Source organism: Gopherus evgoodei, chromosome 9 (genome assembly GCF_007399415.2).
Source record: "Gopherus evgoodei ecotype Sinaloan lineage chromosome 9, rGopEvg1_v1.p, whole genome shotgun sequence".
In the NCBI taxonomy this organism is placed as follows: Eukaryota; Metazoa; Chordata; order Testudines; family Testudinidae; genus Gopherus; species Gopherus evgoodei.
The window spans coordinates 22,231,185-22,250,107 of record NC_044330.1 but is presented as its reverse complement, the minus strand read 5'-3'; the positions used below and the strand labels follow the sequence as shown (position 1 = coordinate 22,250,107).

The 18,923-nt window shown below is 40.4% G+C and overlaps 1 protein-coding gene across 2 annotated transcripts in view; it reads right to left on the bottom strand.

Annotated features, from left to right (window-relative positions):
- Window positions 1-1,271: 1,271 nt before the first annotated feature.
- PPM1L (protein phosphatase, Mg2+/Mn2+ dependent 1L) overlaps window positions 1,272-18,923 on the bottom strand; it is a 182,872-nt gene continuing 165,220 nt past the window's right edge. For both annotated transcript variants that reach the window (XM_030574900.1, XM_030574901.1), the window contains exons 3-4: window positions 14,167-14,328; window positions 1,272-5,769 (exon numbers count right to left, since the gene is read on the bottom strand). In XM_030574900.1, coding sequence (XP_030430760.1) covers window positions 5,426-5,769; window positions 14,167-14,328 — 506 coding nt within the window. In that variant the 3' untranslated portion in view covers window positions 1,272-5,425. The remainder of the gene's footprint in view (window positions 5,770-14,166; window positions 14,329-18,923) is intronic.

Sequence of the window (18,923 nt, the reverse complement as noted above, 5' to 3'; positions counted from 1 at the left end):
CCCTCAGACAGCTCAGGTTGGCAACCTTTCAGGAGTGGTGTGCCAAGTCTTCATTTATTCACTCTAATATAAGGTTTCATGTGCTAGTAATGCATTTGAACGTTTTTAGAAGGTCTCTTTCTATAAATCTATAATATATAACTCAACTATTGTTGTATGTAAAGTAAATAAGGTTTATAAAATGTTTAAGAAGTGTCATTTAAAGTTAAAACACAGAGCCCTCTGGACTGGTGGCCAGGACCCGGGCAGTGTGAGTGCCACTGAAAATCAGCTTGCGTGCCACCTTTGGCATGCATGCCAGAGGTTGCCTACCCTGTGATAGCTGTTATACAGAGTGAACACTAAACCTCTTACCCACCACAAGTAGGTTACCATAAAAATAATGTCAATATACAAACAATAACCTAATACTGATTTTACAATTGATCCTTTCACTTAATGACAAATCTTCCACTCACTTCAATGGGAGTAAGATCACTATTCCTGCCCTTTATTTTTAAAAATAATCTTCTGGCACATTTCACTGACCAGACACTTGCATTTCAAACCCTGTGCTTAATACTAAATGTTACAGGAAAAAAAAGTTACAAAATAAAACAGCTGGTGCTGCCAACCTGGAGACGATCTGTGAATTTCAGAACCTGCATGTTTGGCCACGGTGGCCAGAACAAGCTGTACCGTCACCAAACTTTTGGATGCCACAAACAAACAGTTAAGTTGCTTCACATGCATTCACTGATACGATAAGGTAAGACAACCATGTTTGGAGAGATCTTGGCAAGAAAGACCAGGCAAGCTGATGACATGGCTCTAAATGCCAAACAGGTCCTCAAACTTTTTAGTGGCTAAATTCTGCTCTTGGATCTGTATACGTAATAAACCATGGGTGCATATGTCCAGACACCACAATCATCAGTGAGACTGAATCTGGGACCTTCAACACTAGTATAAAGTGCACTTCTGTGCAGTAAGAATGCGTAGACCTTACACAGGACCTCTGCACTGGGGTAAATTTCATGCATCATCTGCTTGTGCTAAAGGAGCTACTACAGTAACACCTCAGAGTTATGACCACCTCAGGAACGGAGGTTGTTCGGAACTCTGAAGAAAATGTTATGGTGGTTCTTTCAAAAGTTTACAACTGAACATTGACTTAATGCAGCTTTGAAACTTTATTATGCAGAAAAAAATGCTGCTTTCAACCATCTTAATTTAAATGAAACAAGCACAAAGTTTCTGTACCTTGTCAAATCTTTTTTAAAAATGTTCCCTTGTTTTTTTCAGTAGTTTACATTTAACACAGTACTATACTGTATTTGCCTTTTTTGGGGGGGTGGGGTGCGGTGGGGGACGGCTCTACTCCTGCCTGACTGCAGTTCCAAATGAGGTGCCTGGTTGACTGGTCAGTTTGTAGCTGGTGTTTGTAACTGAGGTTTTACTGTGTTAACTTTCAGTCAGTAGGCTACTATACTTGGGCAAGACACTAGAGGGAGAGATGATCACACAGAAAGGCAGTGTATTATGCACATCAGGACCTTGCTGACAGACAGAATATGAGGATAGATTATAGTTCTTTAATTATTAAAGCACAGACTTTGTGAAGAGTTCACAGTACAGCACGCGTATAACACAACACAGTAAAACTGCAAGGGTCTGCTATAAGAATATGTATCAAAGTGTACTCAGTTAATTTGGCTCTGGAAAACCACCAGTTTAGAATACCATTGCCAAGAAGAGCAACATTTTTTAAAAAAAGTGAAGGGTAACTACAAGTTTACAATATTTAATAATGAACAATACACATATGTTAGACACTGGCACCAGTTTAACATAGCAGCCTCTCTCATCTGGACACACAGACTCAAGGTTCCAGGTACTTGGAAATGGATACAGCCACTTTAGGCTAGATCCACAAAGGGACTTAGGTGCCTAGCTGCCCCTTTAGATGCTTAAGTCCACACTTAGGTGCCACTGAAATCCTCAAAACCCCTGCTCAGATGCTGCCTAACCCTGCACTCACCTAAGCTCCCCAGGTGCCTACGTTTCTGCTACTGGGCCTGTGCAAGAGCACTGAAGGTAATACCACCAAGCTGCTCACTGCAAGCGAGGCATTCCCTGCCTCTCTTGCCTGTGGTGCCTGATCCAATAGGTATGTGCTGAGCACCTCTAACCCCCTTAAAGACAGCTTGGGGCAACCAGATCAGGACATTTTTTGGGGGGTGGGGGCAAAGCAATGTGTGTCCACCCCCACCAGGAATATATAATAGGCCAGTGGTTTGGGCATGCATCTGAGAGACAGGAGGCCTGTTTTCAAATCCCCACTTTGATGTGGAGCTGTGCCTTGAGCCTTGGTTTCCCACATCCCAGATGAGTGTCCCAACCACCTGAACATTAAAGGCTTTTATAAGAGAGATGCAGATCATCTTAGTCTTGTCCCTAGTAGGTAGCCATCCACCTCAGAAAATCGCTATAGATTTCAGCCTGGCTCCGTATGACTGGCAGGGTTTACTTAGGAAAGTAGGTTTTTAAGGTAGATGCATTGACAGAGTATGGGGGCAAATTTGCACAGTCCCTGCCCTCTTCATATACCACTTTCTTTAACTCTAAAGTGAGTCAGCCCTCCCCATTTTTTTTTTTAAGAATAAAATCCACCAGTCGTATCAAACACAGATGGTGGAAGTGAATTTCTTTGGCAAAGGAAGGGAGTTATTGCAATTATTGACAGTGCTATGGCAGACTAGTAAAGCCACAGCTTTCATACACCATGCATAGCAAAGGAGTTAATGGTCAAGGAACACAATAAAAGGAAAATTCAAGACAGACGCAACAATAACTAATGCTTTCCCAAATGCAAACATTGAACATAGGCTGAAATAGCTTTGTTCAGGTATCAGATGAGAGTAAGTTCTGAGAATTAATCCTGGAATAAATACGAAGGTCAGTGCTATCCATAAAGCAATTCTATGATCCAGTACTGGGTTTCTCAAATGCTTCCGGATTGTGGGAGAGCCCAGCCTTGCGGGAGGACTAGGATCACACAGATCCTGCTGCCATAACAGTGGGAGCAGGCTTAAAGAATAGTCCTGTGCAGGGCTCTAGACTGTGGCTCACTGCTAAGGCAACAGTATCTCATGGATCACCTGCTTGCCTTCCCAATCACCACCCCACACCTTACCTGTGTCAGCTATGGTACTTGAATGTGTACATGTACAGTTAACACCACAGTCAAATCCTTTTTCCAGGGCTCCTGATACAGGCCTAGCTGCTTCACAGTAGGTGGAGTGATTCTAGCTGCATGCCTGTAGAGCTCTGGAGTTCCCTTCTGTGATCTGCTGGCTGAGCTAAAGGGAGGGTACAGGGCCTAATCTTGGTATCTGCTTTGAGAAATTCCCTTTACCTCATGTGGTAGAGACACAGAGAGGGGGGTTTTGGTAGCTGAAGGACCATCATCCCCACCTGTGTATGTATGGAAGACTTAACTGATAGATTCATTACAGCAAGATTGCAGCTATAGGCTGAAGGGATTCAGCTTTCTGCTGAAGTACTTGATTGAGATAGCTCCAGGGCTATATTCCCTGCTCATGCCTACTGGTTCCTCCTCTACATTTGTAGTGGTCACTTAGTAGAGTAAACCTCACAGTCTCTCTTTCCCCTAAGCAGCTGTTTCCACAACCATTTGGGTTCTTTTCTGCAAGGAGGGGCCTGTCTGCCTCTCAAAGCAGATGGAAAGGGGAAGGTAAAGCTTCACGATGTGACCAGCAAGTGCTCCTTGGAGCCCACTTTGAGAATTCCTGCTCCAGCATTGTACACGGTTTCACACTTAAAAGGACCATCATGAAACCTCTGCAAAACATTCACATCATTTCAGAGTACTCTAACCTGGAAGAGCTTTAGAAATGAGATCAGTGCAATTTAACTGAAGCATGATCATTAATATTTCCTCTTACCACTTCAGTTTGATTGCAAGGTACAATTAAAAATCCGCGAATTTGATTTTTTCCCTTAGTACAGCAGTTGGATCTTTTAATTAAATCTTTCACCTAAAGAATCAATTCCATGAAGGTCTCAAAACGACATAAGAAGCCTGTGCCCACACTCTTCTTTCAGTTTTAGATTTTCTGGTTTTCATTAGTATGTATGACCTATTATTCACAAAGAGAATTCAAGGTTTCTGCTAAGACACTATCTAGTCTCTGTTACTATTCTGTTTCCAGATCACTATATGATAAAGCAACCAGTAATGCCTAAAATTTCCAGATCTATACCAGATTTGGAAGGTTGCTGTCTATAATAAAATGTACATTATTCACAGATTCCAAATACAATTATTGTTGAAAATCAGAACTTAAAAGTTTTGTGGTTAGAGTTATGAGAACATTTCACCACTAAAGCATATTCCCAATAACTTACATGGCAATGATGGTGTACAGAGTTGAACCCTCAGCCTTGTAAATCTTGTTTTAGGTTTTTCTTCCTTGACAAATATTTTGAATTAAGCTTCAGTGTTACTGAAATTCCTTAGAATATCATAAAAAGTTCTGCTTTGCTTGAAAGCATCTTGAATTTTTTTCTCTACTTGTCTCTGAAAATTCTTTGCTAAAAAGCAGAAGAAAGTGTGAATGAATCAATGCTAGGCATTCTTCAACAATGAGAGAACTAGTTCCTTGGTGACTGAAGGCATCAGACCTCACAATTTGCTGAGGGAGTTTATCAGTTGAATTGAATACAGTATGGCACAGGGGAAGGTAATGAAAATCATACACGGAATGGATTGTCATATGGATGCAGGGAACTCAATTATTTACCTAATTATGTAGTAGAAAGGGCATATTTAATTTTAAAAAATGAAGAGCGTGGCCAATTGTGGACTGGCAGATGCTAGTGTTTAACTTCTCTTTTTCCTTCATGTAAAACACAGACCAATAATTATAAATCTTTTTCAATCTATCACTGCAGATTAGATAAACAAGGATGCGAAGCATTGAAGAGTGCAGTTGTGAGGTTAGTTACATATATGAGTGAAAAGCAGTGTCATTCCTATCGCTCGCTTATGACTGCCTTACCCCTTCAGTGCCAATCTGAATACAGCTTCAGCTATTAGAAGGGAAAGTTAAGAAATAATCAGTATTTGAAAAAACCTTAGGCAGGAATTTTAAACCTTAGAAATAACTATAATATGACTCCACCCTTCCATTTCAAAGGAGGGGCAGGTCATGTGAGACAGGACAACGTGGGAAACTTAATTATTATAACTATCCAAAACATACTTGCCGTGTTGTTCTTTTTGTTCAGCAAAGAACAGATCAGATCTTTTCCATTCCTTTTACTTACAATCCTAATGATAATTACTAGAACTTTCTACTACATTAAAATGCAAGAGTTTGTTTTAAGTTCACCAGAGAAGAAGGAGAGAGCTGTTATAAATTCACTGTTCTGTTTTGCTGCTATTCCTGAACTTCACCACCATAACTGTTATGTTATCAGGACATCCTCTATAAAATGACTGCAGAACTATACTCTTTGCACCAAAATGTGGTTCATCCAGGCGTTCCTTGATGAATCGAATAGCCTCTTCATTGCTGAAAGCATCCCACAGGCCATCAGATGCTAAGATCATGAACTCCGGCTGTAGTTTGTCCAGATCAAAGGTCAGAATATCTGGGTCAGGGATAACAACATTCAGATTTTTCAGTGGATAATCTCCTAGCGAGCGGGACATGGCCAGAATACCCTGAACACGCCAGGAGCCATTAAAGCTTATGAAGCCACCTGCAATAAAACACAAACTCTGTTAAATTGCATTTCTCTGACTTACTGCTAGATTCACTGTAAAATCTGTTATATTCCCAGATAGAAACATTACATATCTCAAAAAGTAGAAATGGCTGAAGTAAGATAAACATCAATACAATGCAGTGAAGAGTTAGATTGGGTCTACACGTGAGCCAGTGCTATTGAAATACCTGAAACATAACATCACAAACCTCCTTTCAAAATGAAGCACAGCTTTGTGTTTTTTACTCAACTGAGTCTGACAAACTGCTGTGAACAGAGGTCTCCCTTATTCCAGTGAGCCTTGTGTCAGTCCTTACACAATACACTGAAAGTGAATCTCTTGATTCTGGTTTTAATAAAGCTCTTCATCTGCTTTTGTACAATTCACCAACAGGTTTCCCCTCATTTAGAAGGATGTATGAAGGAAATGGAACATTGAAAACACTCGCAGCAAGACCAAAATCTCACTCTAAGGCACATATACAAAAGCATTTATGGACACCTCCATCAAGTTGTCTTGGGTGAGCTGTAATGATAATAACCCAGAACACTCTTGTTCTGAAAATAATGCTTGCTACGAACAGCAGCACCATCCTCAAAGCTAAGCATAATTCATGATGAATGGAGGGGGAAGAGGGGCAAATTATGGTCACACCCAAGTCAACCACAAAATTCCCTTCTGACTTCAATGTGGTCAGGTTTTGGTCCTTAAACAATAAGATTTAAAAAGGCAGGTTGTGTGCTAGGTAACTGTATAATGCTCAAGCACAAGGCATCGAACTAACAGATCAAGATTTATTTATATTTTAATACACTTTTTGTTCTCTTTAAAATATGAGCATTAAAGTTATGGAAGTTCTTCATCCAAAAAAGAAAAATCAGTAAAATTGTCACTTTGTCTTCACTGTGGATGACATATGCATGAAAAATTCACATTTGATAAATGCAGTCATTTTTCATGATTTACAAATTGTCCAGATTTTTTTTTCTTTTTTACAAATTTGCTATTCAAAATTATATTTTTTGCCTTGCAAATAAATTCCAGCCTATTATTGCTTTCAAACTATTTACTGCAACTATATTATTCACAATTGATTATTTGGATTTGCGTGACAGGTCACATAAGTCACATAATTCCCCATTCCCTAGCTGGATGACCTAATCTTTAAACTATTTCTGCTTCCACTTGAAACTGTATTTCAGTTAATGAGTAATTGATTCTTGGTTAAAACCCAAAACTAAATTTATGTGAACATCAGTTTGAGCAGAACATTTTTGCCTGAATGTTTGCAAAGTGAATAATGAGGAGCATGAAGGAAAATTCTATTCAGAAGTCTCAAATATTTGTGCATAATTCTCACTCTCTGCCCACCTCTATTGAAGACTTTTAAAATGGAGTCTCAATATTAAGATATGCACAGTTGCCAACAGTGGGAATTTCTAAGCCTGTATTTGAAATACCTTTTCAAACGTGCAGTTAACCAAACCCTGGGCAGTTGCTATATGCAATTATACATTTCTGAGTGGCCTCTTGGAACGACATGTAGCCAGTGCACTTATTTGCCTTTGCAGAAGATCCAAAGGACAAACTGGCGGAAAAAACATGATTACAAGAGAGCAAATAGTCAGAATGTAGTCTTGTGTGTTTTGGGATGATAGGAAAAGGATAAATTTGCAATACATGACAGTTAATTTTAGAGCAGGCCATACACCTGTAATTCAAGGAATGCATTGCCTTCATCTTTTATTATGCTTACAGAGAAGACATCTGATGCAACAGACTCATTTTATCTACTTATTCGAATTTTTACAGCCAGAACCAGGGGTGGCTCTAGGCATTTTGCCGCCTCAAGCAGGGCAGGTAGGCTGCCTTCGGCAGCTTGCCTGTAGGAAGTCACTGTCCCGCGGATTCGGCGGCACGCCTGCGGGAGGTCCGCCAAAGCCATGGGACCAGTGGACCCTCTGCAGGCATACCGCCGGAGGCAGCCTGCCTGCTGCCCTCGCAGTGACCAGCAGAGCGCCCCACATGGCTTGCCGCCCCAAGCACGCACTTGGCGTGCTGGTGCCTGGAGCCGTCCTGGGCCAGAACTGATGGATACAAAATGATTGTTTTGCTGTCTTTGTAAAGCAATGACTGAAGTTTTTCTATGGCACATGTTGTATACCACAGGGCTAGATGAAAAAGTATTTTTTACTACTTTTAATGTTTTCTTTGTTCAATCATGCAAACAAAATACTAAAAAATTCTCATTAAAACCAAATATTCTGCGTCTCTAACTATTACTGATGAGGAATAATCCCTATTTACAGAAAAAAGATTTGGCAACAATACAAAATTTTGCTTTTTAGACAGCTCAGTTCAAAGGATTATAAAGTTCAAGGTGAATAACTTGCATTTACATCAGTGACAGTCAGTTTGTGGCTCCAAAATTGCATGTGGCTCTTCACAACCCTAAATGGAATCCTTTCAAGGCAAGCATCTAATTTGATGCTTCACAGCCGACTCTACTTGGGTCTCTGAGCTTCCATCAACATAGCTACCGAAAATCCCCTATTCCAACCGAAAATCCCCTTCTGTCAGGCTGCAGTGGTTGTAGACTGCATTTATGCTACAGGGCTATACCACCATAGCTATGTCAGCATAGTCTCCATAGTGTAGACCTCTGGTTCTCAACTAAGGGTATGCGAACCCCTGGGGTACACACAGAGGTCTTCCAGAAGGTACATCAACTCATCTAGATATTTGCCTAGTTTTACAACAGGCTACATAAAAAGCACTAGCGAAGTCAGTACAAACTAAAATTTCATACAGACAATGACTTGTTGATACTGCTCTACATTCTATAGACTGAAATGTAAGTACAGTATTTATATTCCAATTGATTTATTTTATAATTATAAGGTAAAAAGAAGAAAGTTAAGAATTTTTTTTAGTAACACTATGCTGTGACGCTTTTGTGTTTTTATGTCTGATTTTGTAAGCAAGTATTTTTAAGTGAGGTGAAACTTGAGGGGGCGCAAGATAACTCAGATTCCTGAAAGGGATACAGTAGTCTGGAAAGGCTGACAGCGATTGGTGTAGACATATCCTAAGTTATGATCAAGTTCCTGTCACTTAAGCAACACATTAGTTCTAAACTATGTGGCAAAGACCCCAGTATTATGCGGTGTCTCACTCCCAAAACCCGTTTCTCCCCTCTCCTAGTCCAGTCAGTCTTGTGTTATTTACTTTGGTATTAGATTTAGTTTATTTTAGGCAGCCCCCAAAATTTGTACTTTCAAAGTGCTGCAAGGTTTGTTCTGACAATGAAGAGCAGCAGTGAAGGACCTGTCAGGAGAATATGGAGGTTTTGTTGTTAGGTAGGGAACACCAGGAGAGTTTAGCTCACAGGAAGCTGTGAGGTTGTTTTGAGAGCCAGCTGAGGGGTTTGGCATTGAGGAGAGGATTCTTTCCCTTCCGCTTTTGGCTGTGAATAGAGGCGAGTCTACACTGAGGTGAGAGGGAGGGGGCTTGAATTCCTCATCCCTCACTCCAGCAACCCTTGACCCACTCCAGTCCTCTCCCACCGCACTGTCTGCCACTACATACAAAAGTGACAGATCAGGTGATATTTGTTACCTCACTGTTAACATGCTGTTGAGATGTACAGGAAAGTTAACATTTTCTCTGAGCCATTGTTTCAGGCTATTGTTTGCAGACTAAGGCAGAGATTACTGCATCAGTTTATACCAGATTCACATTCTGATGGTTGTCTTCTCCACCCCAGGGCTAGGGACTTAACTTTTAAGTGAAATCTCATCCTGCAACACAATTATGCAGCTGCATAATTGTATTACATAGGGGGCCCCTGATTGTGATACTGCCTTCTAATGATGGAATGTGATGAGGAAAAATTGTAATTCAGCATCATGATGTGGTTATTTTGTGTCTTTCTGTAATTGAATTTGATAAGATTAACTGTCCACCTCTTCAAAGGTAATATCATGGTTTTAAATCTTTATAAATGTATTAGCATAAAAATCTTATGATCAGTTAATGGAAAAATGGAGCAAAATGGGGTAACAGATATATTATGGTATTGCTATAGACTTCATAATTACAATTTTAGCACCCTGTGTCTATGTTATATTTATTGTAAATATTAAAATCTCAAGGGTTGTTAAGCAATATGTAAAAGTATCTAGCAGTTGTATGGATTGATGTCTGCGTTGTTAATAGCACTGTCTGCATTATAAAAGCAGAAGGTTATATTAATCATGATAATAAAAATGGGACAACACACAACAGAGAGGAAAACACATTAAGTTATTAGGCTAGCAAGAGTATTTTTTGTTGAGTGGCAGAGAGCTGGAACATTAATCTTTCTAATGAGACTTGTTCTTCTGGAGATAAGAAAAAAAAATCAAGAAGTTCAGTGTCCCTGTGTAGACAAGCGCTTAGAGACGATCTAGGCCAAAAACACAGGAACAGGGAATTATCAAAACAGACCTATAGAGTTTTCAAGTTTATTAGAAATCTTGGCTAGCTCTTGCTTCTGCTCCGTTCTGGAGCTCTGCTCCAAGTAGTCTTGCCTAGCATCCAGAGAAAAAGGTATTGGTCTAATAAGAACAATGATAATTATAATAAAATCTGAAAATGAAAGGAACTCCAACCAAAAGGAAATATGTCAGAAAAGCCTAAACTCTCGGCTGATCATGCTCAGAATAAGCACAGTGTGCTCCATTGAAATTCAAGATTGGGGATTAGAAAAGGAAGCCACAGTCTATGGAAACTGTTCTTTTATTGTAATACTTTGGTGGAGGACATGCTACACAGATGGGTTTGCCATTACGATCCTCTCAATATCCCCTTAAAAGCAGCAAAGAATCCTGTGGCACCTTATAGACTAACAGACATTTTGGAGCATGAGATTTCGTCACATGCATCTGACGAAGTGGGTATTCACCCATGAAAGCTCATGCTCCAAAACGTCTGTTAGTCTATAAGGTGCCACAGGATTCTTTGCTGCTTTTACAGATCCAGCCTAACATGGCTACCCCTCTGATACTCAATATCCCCTTATTGCTGCCAGATATTTGCCTTTTCTACTGCCATTACTGAGAGAGTGTCCTGCATTTAACATTAGGTATTACTGCTGCTGCAACTGTACTTTGTGGATAAAGAGGACGTTGATATTAATTGGGTTCCCTAAAGGCCCACAGTCACAGCCAGTACTGAAAGAAAAGGCATCAGGAGAGAGGGCTGTATTGAAAACAGACCCTGTAGCCCATGGGGGCACTATGAAACATGGTAAAAGACAAAACAAATTCATAACTAACATTCATCCTCATAAAATGAAAGGAATGGAGAATGCAGATGTCTGGTACACATTTAGAAAAACAGGAATGGGAAGGAACAATAATAAATACAGTGCTAATAGAATCCATTCTGAAATCCCATTTTGTGGTGGGAAGTTTCTAGGGAATTTTTAAGAAGTGGGAAGAGAACGGTCTCAGGAGACTGCAAGCTCCACTCCCTGGTGATAACACTGAGCACTTATCACAGTTTTAATTCACAGATCTCTAAATGCTTTACAATGGGGATAAGCATTATCATCTCCATTTTACAGACAGAGAAACTAAGGCACAGCACAGAAGTGCTTGTGCTAAGGCCAAACATCAGTTCAGTGACAGCATTTTAGGAATGGAAGCCAGGTCTCCTGACTTCCAGTCTGCTGCTCTGTTAAATGTAATATTCTGCCTCCCAAGGCCACCATAACAAAGATGTGATTAGCTGCCTGTTTAAGATACAAGAGTTAAAGGTATGGTAATTTCCTGCATTATTCTTGAAACACCTTACTGAATTGTGTTTAAGTATCCTTGGAGTCTATTGTATTAAATGAATGATTTATGTATTAGTGTCGGCCAAGTCTGTATGTAACTTCTGTAGGGTGAGGGGGAGAGGCAATGTGAACTCTGAGAAGTATTATGAACTTCAAAGACCTGTACTGCATAATGTGCCAAACAAAAATGAACTTTTGGACAAAGCGGTGTCAAGAGGTTTGCCTGAGGAATCTCTAAGGGGAGGTGAATGCAAGTTCCCCACCTCCGTTTATGCAAAAGCCCAGCCTTTTGCACCTGTGCCCTGAGAAGGAGACCAATGTCTACTGATCACCTGTTCCTAGAGTCTCAAGTTCAAAGGACCAGCTACATAAAGGAAAGATGGAGCTATTCATGGGGGTGCTAATTCTCAGCTGGGGCTGGTATGAATTTGTAGCCACAGAAAAACCTCTTAGCGTCTGAAGGACTGACTCCTACCAGAGCCCTTGTTGAAGTTGGGCTGATCTCTGGTAAGCTTATTAGCATATGGGTAGGTTATTTTTTGTTTTTAATGTTTTCTCTGTAATGCTTCCACCATAAGAATAAATGTGCTTGCTTAGGAAGAACTGTGTAGCTGCAGGCAATTACAGCTGTTCATAGCTTCCTGAAAGACAGCAAAGTGCACATGCTATCCTGTTTAGGCAGTCTTGCTTACTTGGAGTATCATAGTGTAGGCAGGGAACTGTACAGTCTGGAAAAATTCCTGGTCAGGAGGGAGAGATGTGGGTTTCCACCCAAGAGAAATGACAGCTGAGGAGCTAGGAGCCTACAGTGGGTGCCCTTGAGAATCCACGGTGGGTGAATACAGGTGCTATTGCCTTAAACTATGACAATGATAATCGCTAAATGATGGGTGTTGTCTAAGTGCAAAAATTCATCAGAATGAGGCTCTGAGGCTTATTTTTCTTTAAAAGACAAAGGGTTAAGGAAGATGGAAAAGGTAGATTTGAGCAGCACAAATGCTAGAGACAGACAATGCTGTCATGGGGTCAATGTGACTGGAGGTCTTTCAAGTACTGAGACACCAGCATCCCTTGTTATAAAACACCACCCCTGGGAAGATGCCTCTGTCATACAGGATGATTATTATATCCCAAGACAGATGTAAGAGGAGTGGGTGACAAGGATGGGGAAGGCACTTTTCTATCAGCAAATGTATTTTCTGCAATTTGTTTATCTAGTCTTCTCAGGTGAGGGATGAGCAATTCCAAGAAGGGGTTACAATGGTTTAAAACAAGCATGTCTACTGTATCTTTGTGAATACTCAAGCGGCTGAAAAACTATAAGGAGCATCTGCAAGTTTTTGTTTTCTCGGGACAAAGAACAAACAAAAAATGCTTGTGCTCATTTACACAGGAAGACAGGAATTGATATGTTGGATCAGATCCAAGGTCCATCTAGTTCAGGATCTTGTCTCTGACAGTGGCGGCCACCAGATGCTTCAGAAGAACGTAGTAATGGCCCACTGGGTCAGACCAGTGGTCCATCTAGCCCAGTATCCTGTCTTCTGACAGTGGCCAGTGCCAGATGTTTCAGAGGGAATGAACTGAACAGGGTAATTACTAAGTGATCCATCCCCTGCTGTCCAGTCACAACTTCTAGCTGTCAGAGGTTCAGGGACACCCGGAGCATGGGACTGGGAGAAACCCAGCAATAAGCAGAGGTGAGACAGTCTGACCCTATGAAGATCTCATTCTAATCCTAATAGTTAGATTGGTTTAAACTCTGAAGCATGTGGTTTTACCTCTATTCCAATACTCTTTGTTAGCATTTAATATTTAGTCCTGCCTTGAGTGCAGGGGACTGGACTAGAAAACATATCAAGTACCCATCCAGTCTACGATCCAATTCTATGATTAACTAATGTAACTGGATATTTTTGTTGTCCATACAAATGTCCAATTGCTTAGTCTTTAATTCTTGGCTTCAAGCTACATATCTGCCCTAAAAGAATATATACCACTCACTAAATATGAAACATCTTCCTAAGCCCTTCATGACTGTGGTTCAGAACTCAAGTTATTATCACACAAGTGTTATGTTCTGAAACCTCAATTCCAGCTGACATCCTTGATAGCAGCTTCAGCAGAGGTAGTAAGGTTCAAACAGGTTATGCAGACTCAACTGCCCTCATTCCTAGAGGTGGTCTCTTGCTGCAAAAGTTGTTGGTGTTGTATGGAGAAGCTTGCACTGCTGCTGCCACTGATTAACCTATCTGTGGAAGTAAGCAACCGGGTGCATTGGATAGTATCAGGAGACTTGGGAGCTATTGCCAGCTTTGCCACTGCCTTGCTAACGAATCCTGGACAAATTGCTGACTCAGCCTCTGTTTCCCCATGTGCACTTTGAGATCTATGGCTGAGAAGTGCTATATAAGTGCTCAATATTCTATACCACAGAAATGTCATTCTCCAGGATGTCAACTTGGCAAACTTTCAGGAGCATACATACATGAAAAAAATAATTGTCTATTATCTACAGAATAAATCATTAAAGAATGCCTTATTTGAACTGACAAGTTTATAATCTTACCAGCTCTTTTAATCCTCTTTCTCTCCTTCAGTTGATAGGGTTTGTGATCATGTGACAAAGGGATAGCATTTCCATCCTTATCACATAGGACTCCCCGTGAATCACCAACATTGGCCACTGTAAGTTCTTTATCTGACAGCAATGCAATCAAACAGGTAGTACCTGAAAAAGAAGGGGGAGAAAAAGAGGCAAGACAATGAAATAAACATCGCCACTAGTTACACTGCAGTTTCCTCCCTTGTTATCTGTACTCAGCAGCCATAGGGAACAGTAGCAACACATGTATCTGACTGAAACATCTAGTACTTTGATGACAATCTATTTAATGGGATTGATCAAATGTGACAGTCCATTTTGTCTAACAATATTTTTAGTCTATCAGATTTTAACTCTGATGTACTGGGAGAATGACCCTGTAATCCCAGCCTAGCATCTCTCATCTGCTTTGTCGTTTAGACATGTTTAAAATGACTCTATATCATAAACCTGCTTGGAAACAGAAACTTCTTCCAGGACATAGCTTGTATATTTCTCTCATTGGATGATGAGTAAAATCGCTGTTAAAAAATAAGGTGTCTGTTGCTCAGATCTGATAAAATTCACTAGCAGGAGAATGTGCTCCAAATTAAGAAAGGCAGAGAGAAGGTGGGATAGGGGGAAATCGGTTCCCATTTTAGGCCTGATAGCTGTCTTCTCCTGCTGGTCAAGGAAAGTAATAGAGAAAAGTTCTCTCAGCACAACAGCCTAGTAACAGCCTTACTGAATGGCAGCTACTACTTAAAAAAACCTGCATTCATAAAATAAATCTGGTAGAAGTATAACCCTCTGGGTGCCTTTACGGAAAGAACAGGTGTCAAATTGGGAGCTTTTGTACATCTGGCCATGCCAACCCTCAGCATTAGATGTAAATAGGTTGTACATCCTCTGCAGGGAGCTATCAGGGTATGAAGTATGATTTAAGATAGTGGTAAGGGCGAACTTGAGGATATGTTGCACTGTATATTCGATGACAAGACAAGAGCAGAGTGGCTAAGGTCACTGTTAGTAAATAAGAGATTTGAAGGATGTAGTATGTTGGTTGTTGTATCAAATAAATAAGGATACCCAGGTATTGGGGCTCATTTGTCCATTCAGTAGAAATTAAAATGAAAAAAGGCCAAGTTTAATCAAGCCATTATTTCATATTTTCCATCTGATTAACTTGATTTTATGTATAAAGTTTTATATACACATTGTATCTTGTATTAGTTTGAGGAAGGCAAAAGACAGATATAAAGTCAAATTGAAATCATTGTGTGACCTGGAGGACCAGACGAGTTATCTATATGAAAATATGAAGTTTTGTAACAAAAGATAACTTCAAAATTGTCATTACATTAATGCTTATTGCTTATGGATCACACTTGCACCTGGACAAGATGGTGTAAATGCTCCAAAACACTGAAGAGTCACAGAAATAAAACAAGAATTTGAGTTTATAAAAACAGCCTGCAAAATAAATAAAAATGAACAACAGTTTACAGTCATGAACCCCACAACCTAGCTGTGAGCTAGGTAAATATTATATAATCCATTTTTGCACTGTTGCACTTTCAGTTTGGTTTGCACTATTTATTTAAAGGTTTGCTTTTTGTTGCTTAGTCAGATTGTTTTGGAAAATGTATTTTCAAACAAAAAGCAATTGTTAGTTATCCATCAGTTCATTCAAACCTTATTTCTGGGTTTTGTTACTGTTTCATAATAAAAACCATTTATAATCCATTTTAGTCTATTATGAGTCATCACTGCATGTAATATAAAATCCTTTAAATACAGCTAAAATAATCATACAGTTTTACAAAAATATATAATTTCCCACTTCTACCATCCATAAGCAATACTGCACTGCTCACTATCTACCCCCATCTTTCCCTCCACAGATTAGCATGTTCAAGATAGAGACTCAAAATATAAACAATAGGAATCCAAACAATATTCCGCAGGGTGTGAGAGTTCTCTATGGGGCACGTTGCTGGCTGCTCAAACCACCAAGCCTCTGTGCCCTACGCTCCCACCCATCGTTAAGGCTTTCTCCTTTAGTCTCACAGATATTGGGCAGAGCACAGACTGCAGCTATAATTGTCGGGATGTTTTTTTCTGTTGCTTCCAAATGATTGCATAAGCAGCACCATTTGCCTTTCAAACAGCTCAAAGAACACTCGACTTCCATTCTGCAGCTACTCAGGTGATAGTTAAAATGTTCCTTCCTTCTGTCCAAGCAGCCTGTGAATCAATTCATTAATCAGGGCACCAGAGGATAAGTGGGGTCTCCCAGAGTACTGGACCATCCTCTACACCATTAATGTCCACAGTGGGCACTGGGGCAAACAGTCCTTTCTCCATTAATTTAAATAAAACTGAGTTCCAAAAGATCTTTGCATTGCGGACCCTGCCAGACCATCCAACATTTATGTCTGTAAGCCTCCCAGGGTGGACCACCAGTCTTTGGAGAAGGATGGAGAAACACCCCTTTCTATTTATAAATTCTCTGCTGTGATCCTACGGAGTGTGTGTGTGTGTGTGGGGGGGGGGAATGATAGGCACCTGGGTGCCATCAATTGCCTCTATACAGTTTGGGCACCCTATGCATGCAAAGCCATCAATAATCGACTTAGCGTTACCCAGCTTTACAACCCAGCTAAACAGTACCTTATCTCCACTAGAGCGGCAGCTCCAGGGCCAGTTCTGCACAAATCTTAAGAAAAGATGGCCCTCCCCCATTCTGAAATTCTCTCACTACTGCTGGTCACCCCAAGTCTGCAAAACAATCCTCCCCCACCTATCCATGCTGGTTTGCTGGGCCTAGAAACAGTTCTGAACGCTGTGTAGCTGAGTCAGGAACCGGTCCTTTAGTTCCAACAGTTCAGTGTCCTCGTCCTGCTGCAACAGCTTTGTAGGGTTCTCCTGCTGCTGCTGTTGAATATTCCCCTGCACCCAGCACCATCTGTTCAGTGGTGCAGCGGGCAAGGTCTAGTGCCAAATGTATTCAGTTTTGAATGCTGTAATACAGTGAAGGAGCCACTGCATATTCGTGCTAGTTACCATGACAGTGCAGTGCATTTCTGGGTACATGCTGGCATGCAGCAATTCACAAATGGCGCTAGCCTACACAAAAGGAAGCAGGGGAAACAGCAGAAACATTTTTTTTAAATAGTTTGAACCTACCTGGCTTCCCCTTTGCATCCTACAATTCACAGCAAAAAAATCTCATGCTGCACTCTGTTCAGCCGCAAAGCAAAGGACCACAGGATACCCCTGAGAATGCACAGCATTCTCACTTCACAGCAAACTGCCATCGTGTGTTCACACAATGCAAACTGAAAACGGGACAGGTGCCTCACCTGCATGCTAGTGGTGCAATTTACCATTAACCCCCCCCATCTGAACATACTTTAACTTTCATGCTGTTATTGAAAACAAAGAACCAGGAGTCGTTAGAAATAAATAATACAAGCATGTTATTGTGGAGTATCAGAGGGAACAATGATGGTAAACATTTTGGAGGTGTATCTGTTGTTTCTGTTCCTGCATTTCTGTTCCTTTTCCCTAAACTCCTTAGTCTCTTGAAATTGGAGGTCAGAAAAAAAACCCAAACTGATACCTTGTAAATCATCCTAACTACAAAACATACTGTCTGCATGACAATTGTTGATAATCCCTTCCCTACTTTCCTTTCTGCACTATTTCACTATAGCTGGCAAGGATATACGCCTCTCTTCTAGACACCTATTGTGTTTTCATCTCTGGACAATATGACAAATACTCATGTACTAGCAAGTTCTGTTTTAGGCAAGATATATTTTACAGAATACTTCCAGACAAACGGCTCTGTGTAAAGAGAATATCCTTGAATTACTGAATAGTATTTACCTATTTCAGATGCCTATGACATTTATAAACACACCAGAAAATGATTATTTTTAGTACAATGATTTATCAATATAAATAAAATTACTCCAGCAAAAACTAACAATGAAAAAATAGCAGATAAACATTAAAACATCACTGAACAAACCAGCTTTTATATGAGAGAGAAGCATGTTCTTGGGGTTTGCTTTAATTCTTGATGAAAGGCCCTATTGTACTGTTAACTGAAAATCAGCAAGCAAAATTTCCAATGGACATGGCAGCAAAAGCTTTGATACTTCAAGCCTTCCACAATTCGTGCTTCATAAACTGCTGGAGAGAGTGATTACATGGCTAGAACACCCATCAAAACAAATGCCAACAATGTAAATCGCCAGTAGGGAACCCAGAGATGCAACAAAGAAATACAGGAAGGCATGGCTATCCACCATCATCATCAGGCCCAGGGTTCTTAATATTCCTCATCCACTCACACAGGTGATAGTGGTCAATACTGATGTGTCATCCCAGTTCCATCATCTTTTTTAAAACTGAAATGGCAGCAAAGAATCCTGTAGCACCTTATAGACTAACAGACATTTTGGAGCATGAGCTTTCGTGGGTGAATACCCACTTCGTCAGATGCATGTAGTCTACATGCATCTGACGAAGTGGGTATTCACCCACGAAAGCTCATGCTCCAAAATGTCTGTTAGTTTATAAGGTGCCACAGGATTCTTTGCTGCTTTTACAGATCCAGACTAACACGGCTACCCCTCTGATACTTAAAACTGAAATGTTATTTGTTTCCAATATTTAATTGATAGAGTACAAAAGCTGCACAAAACTAAAACCAACAAAGAAAACACATT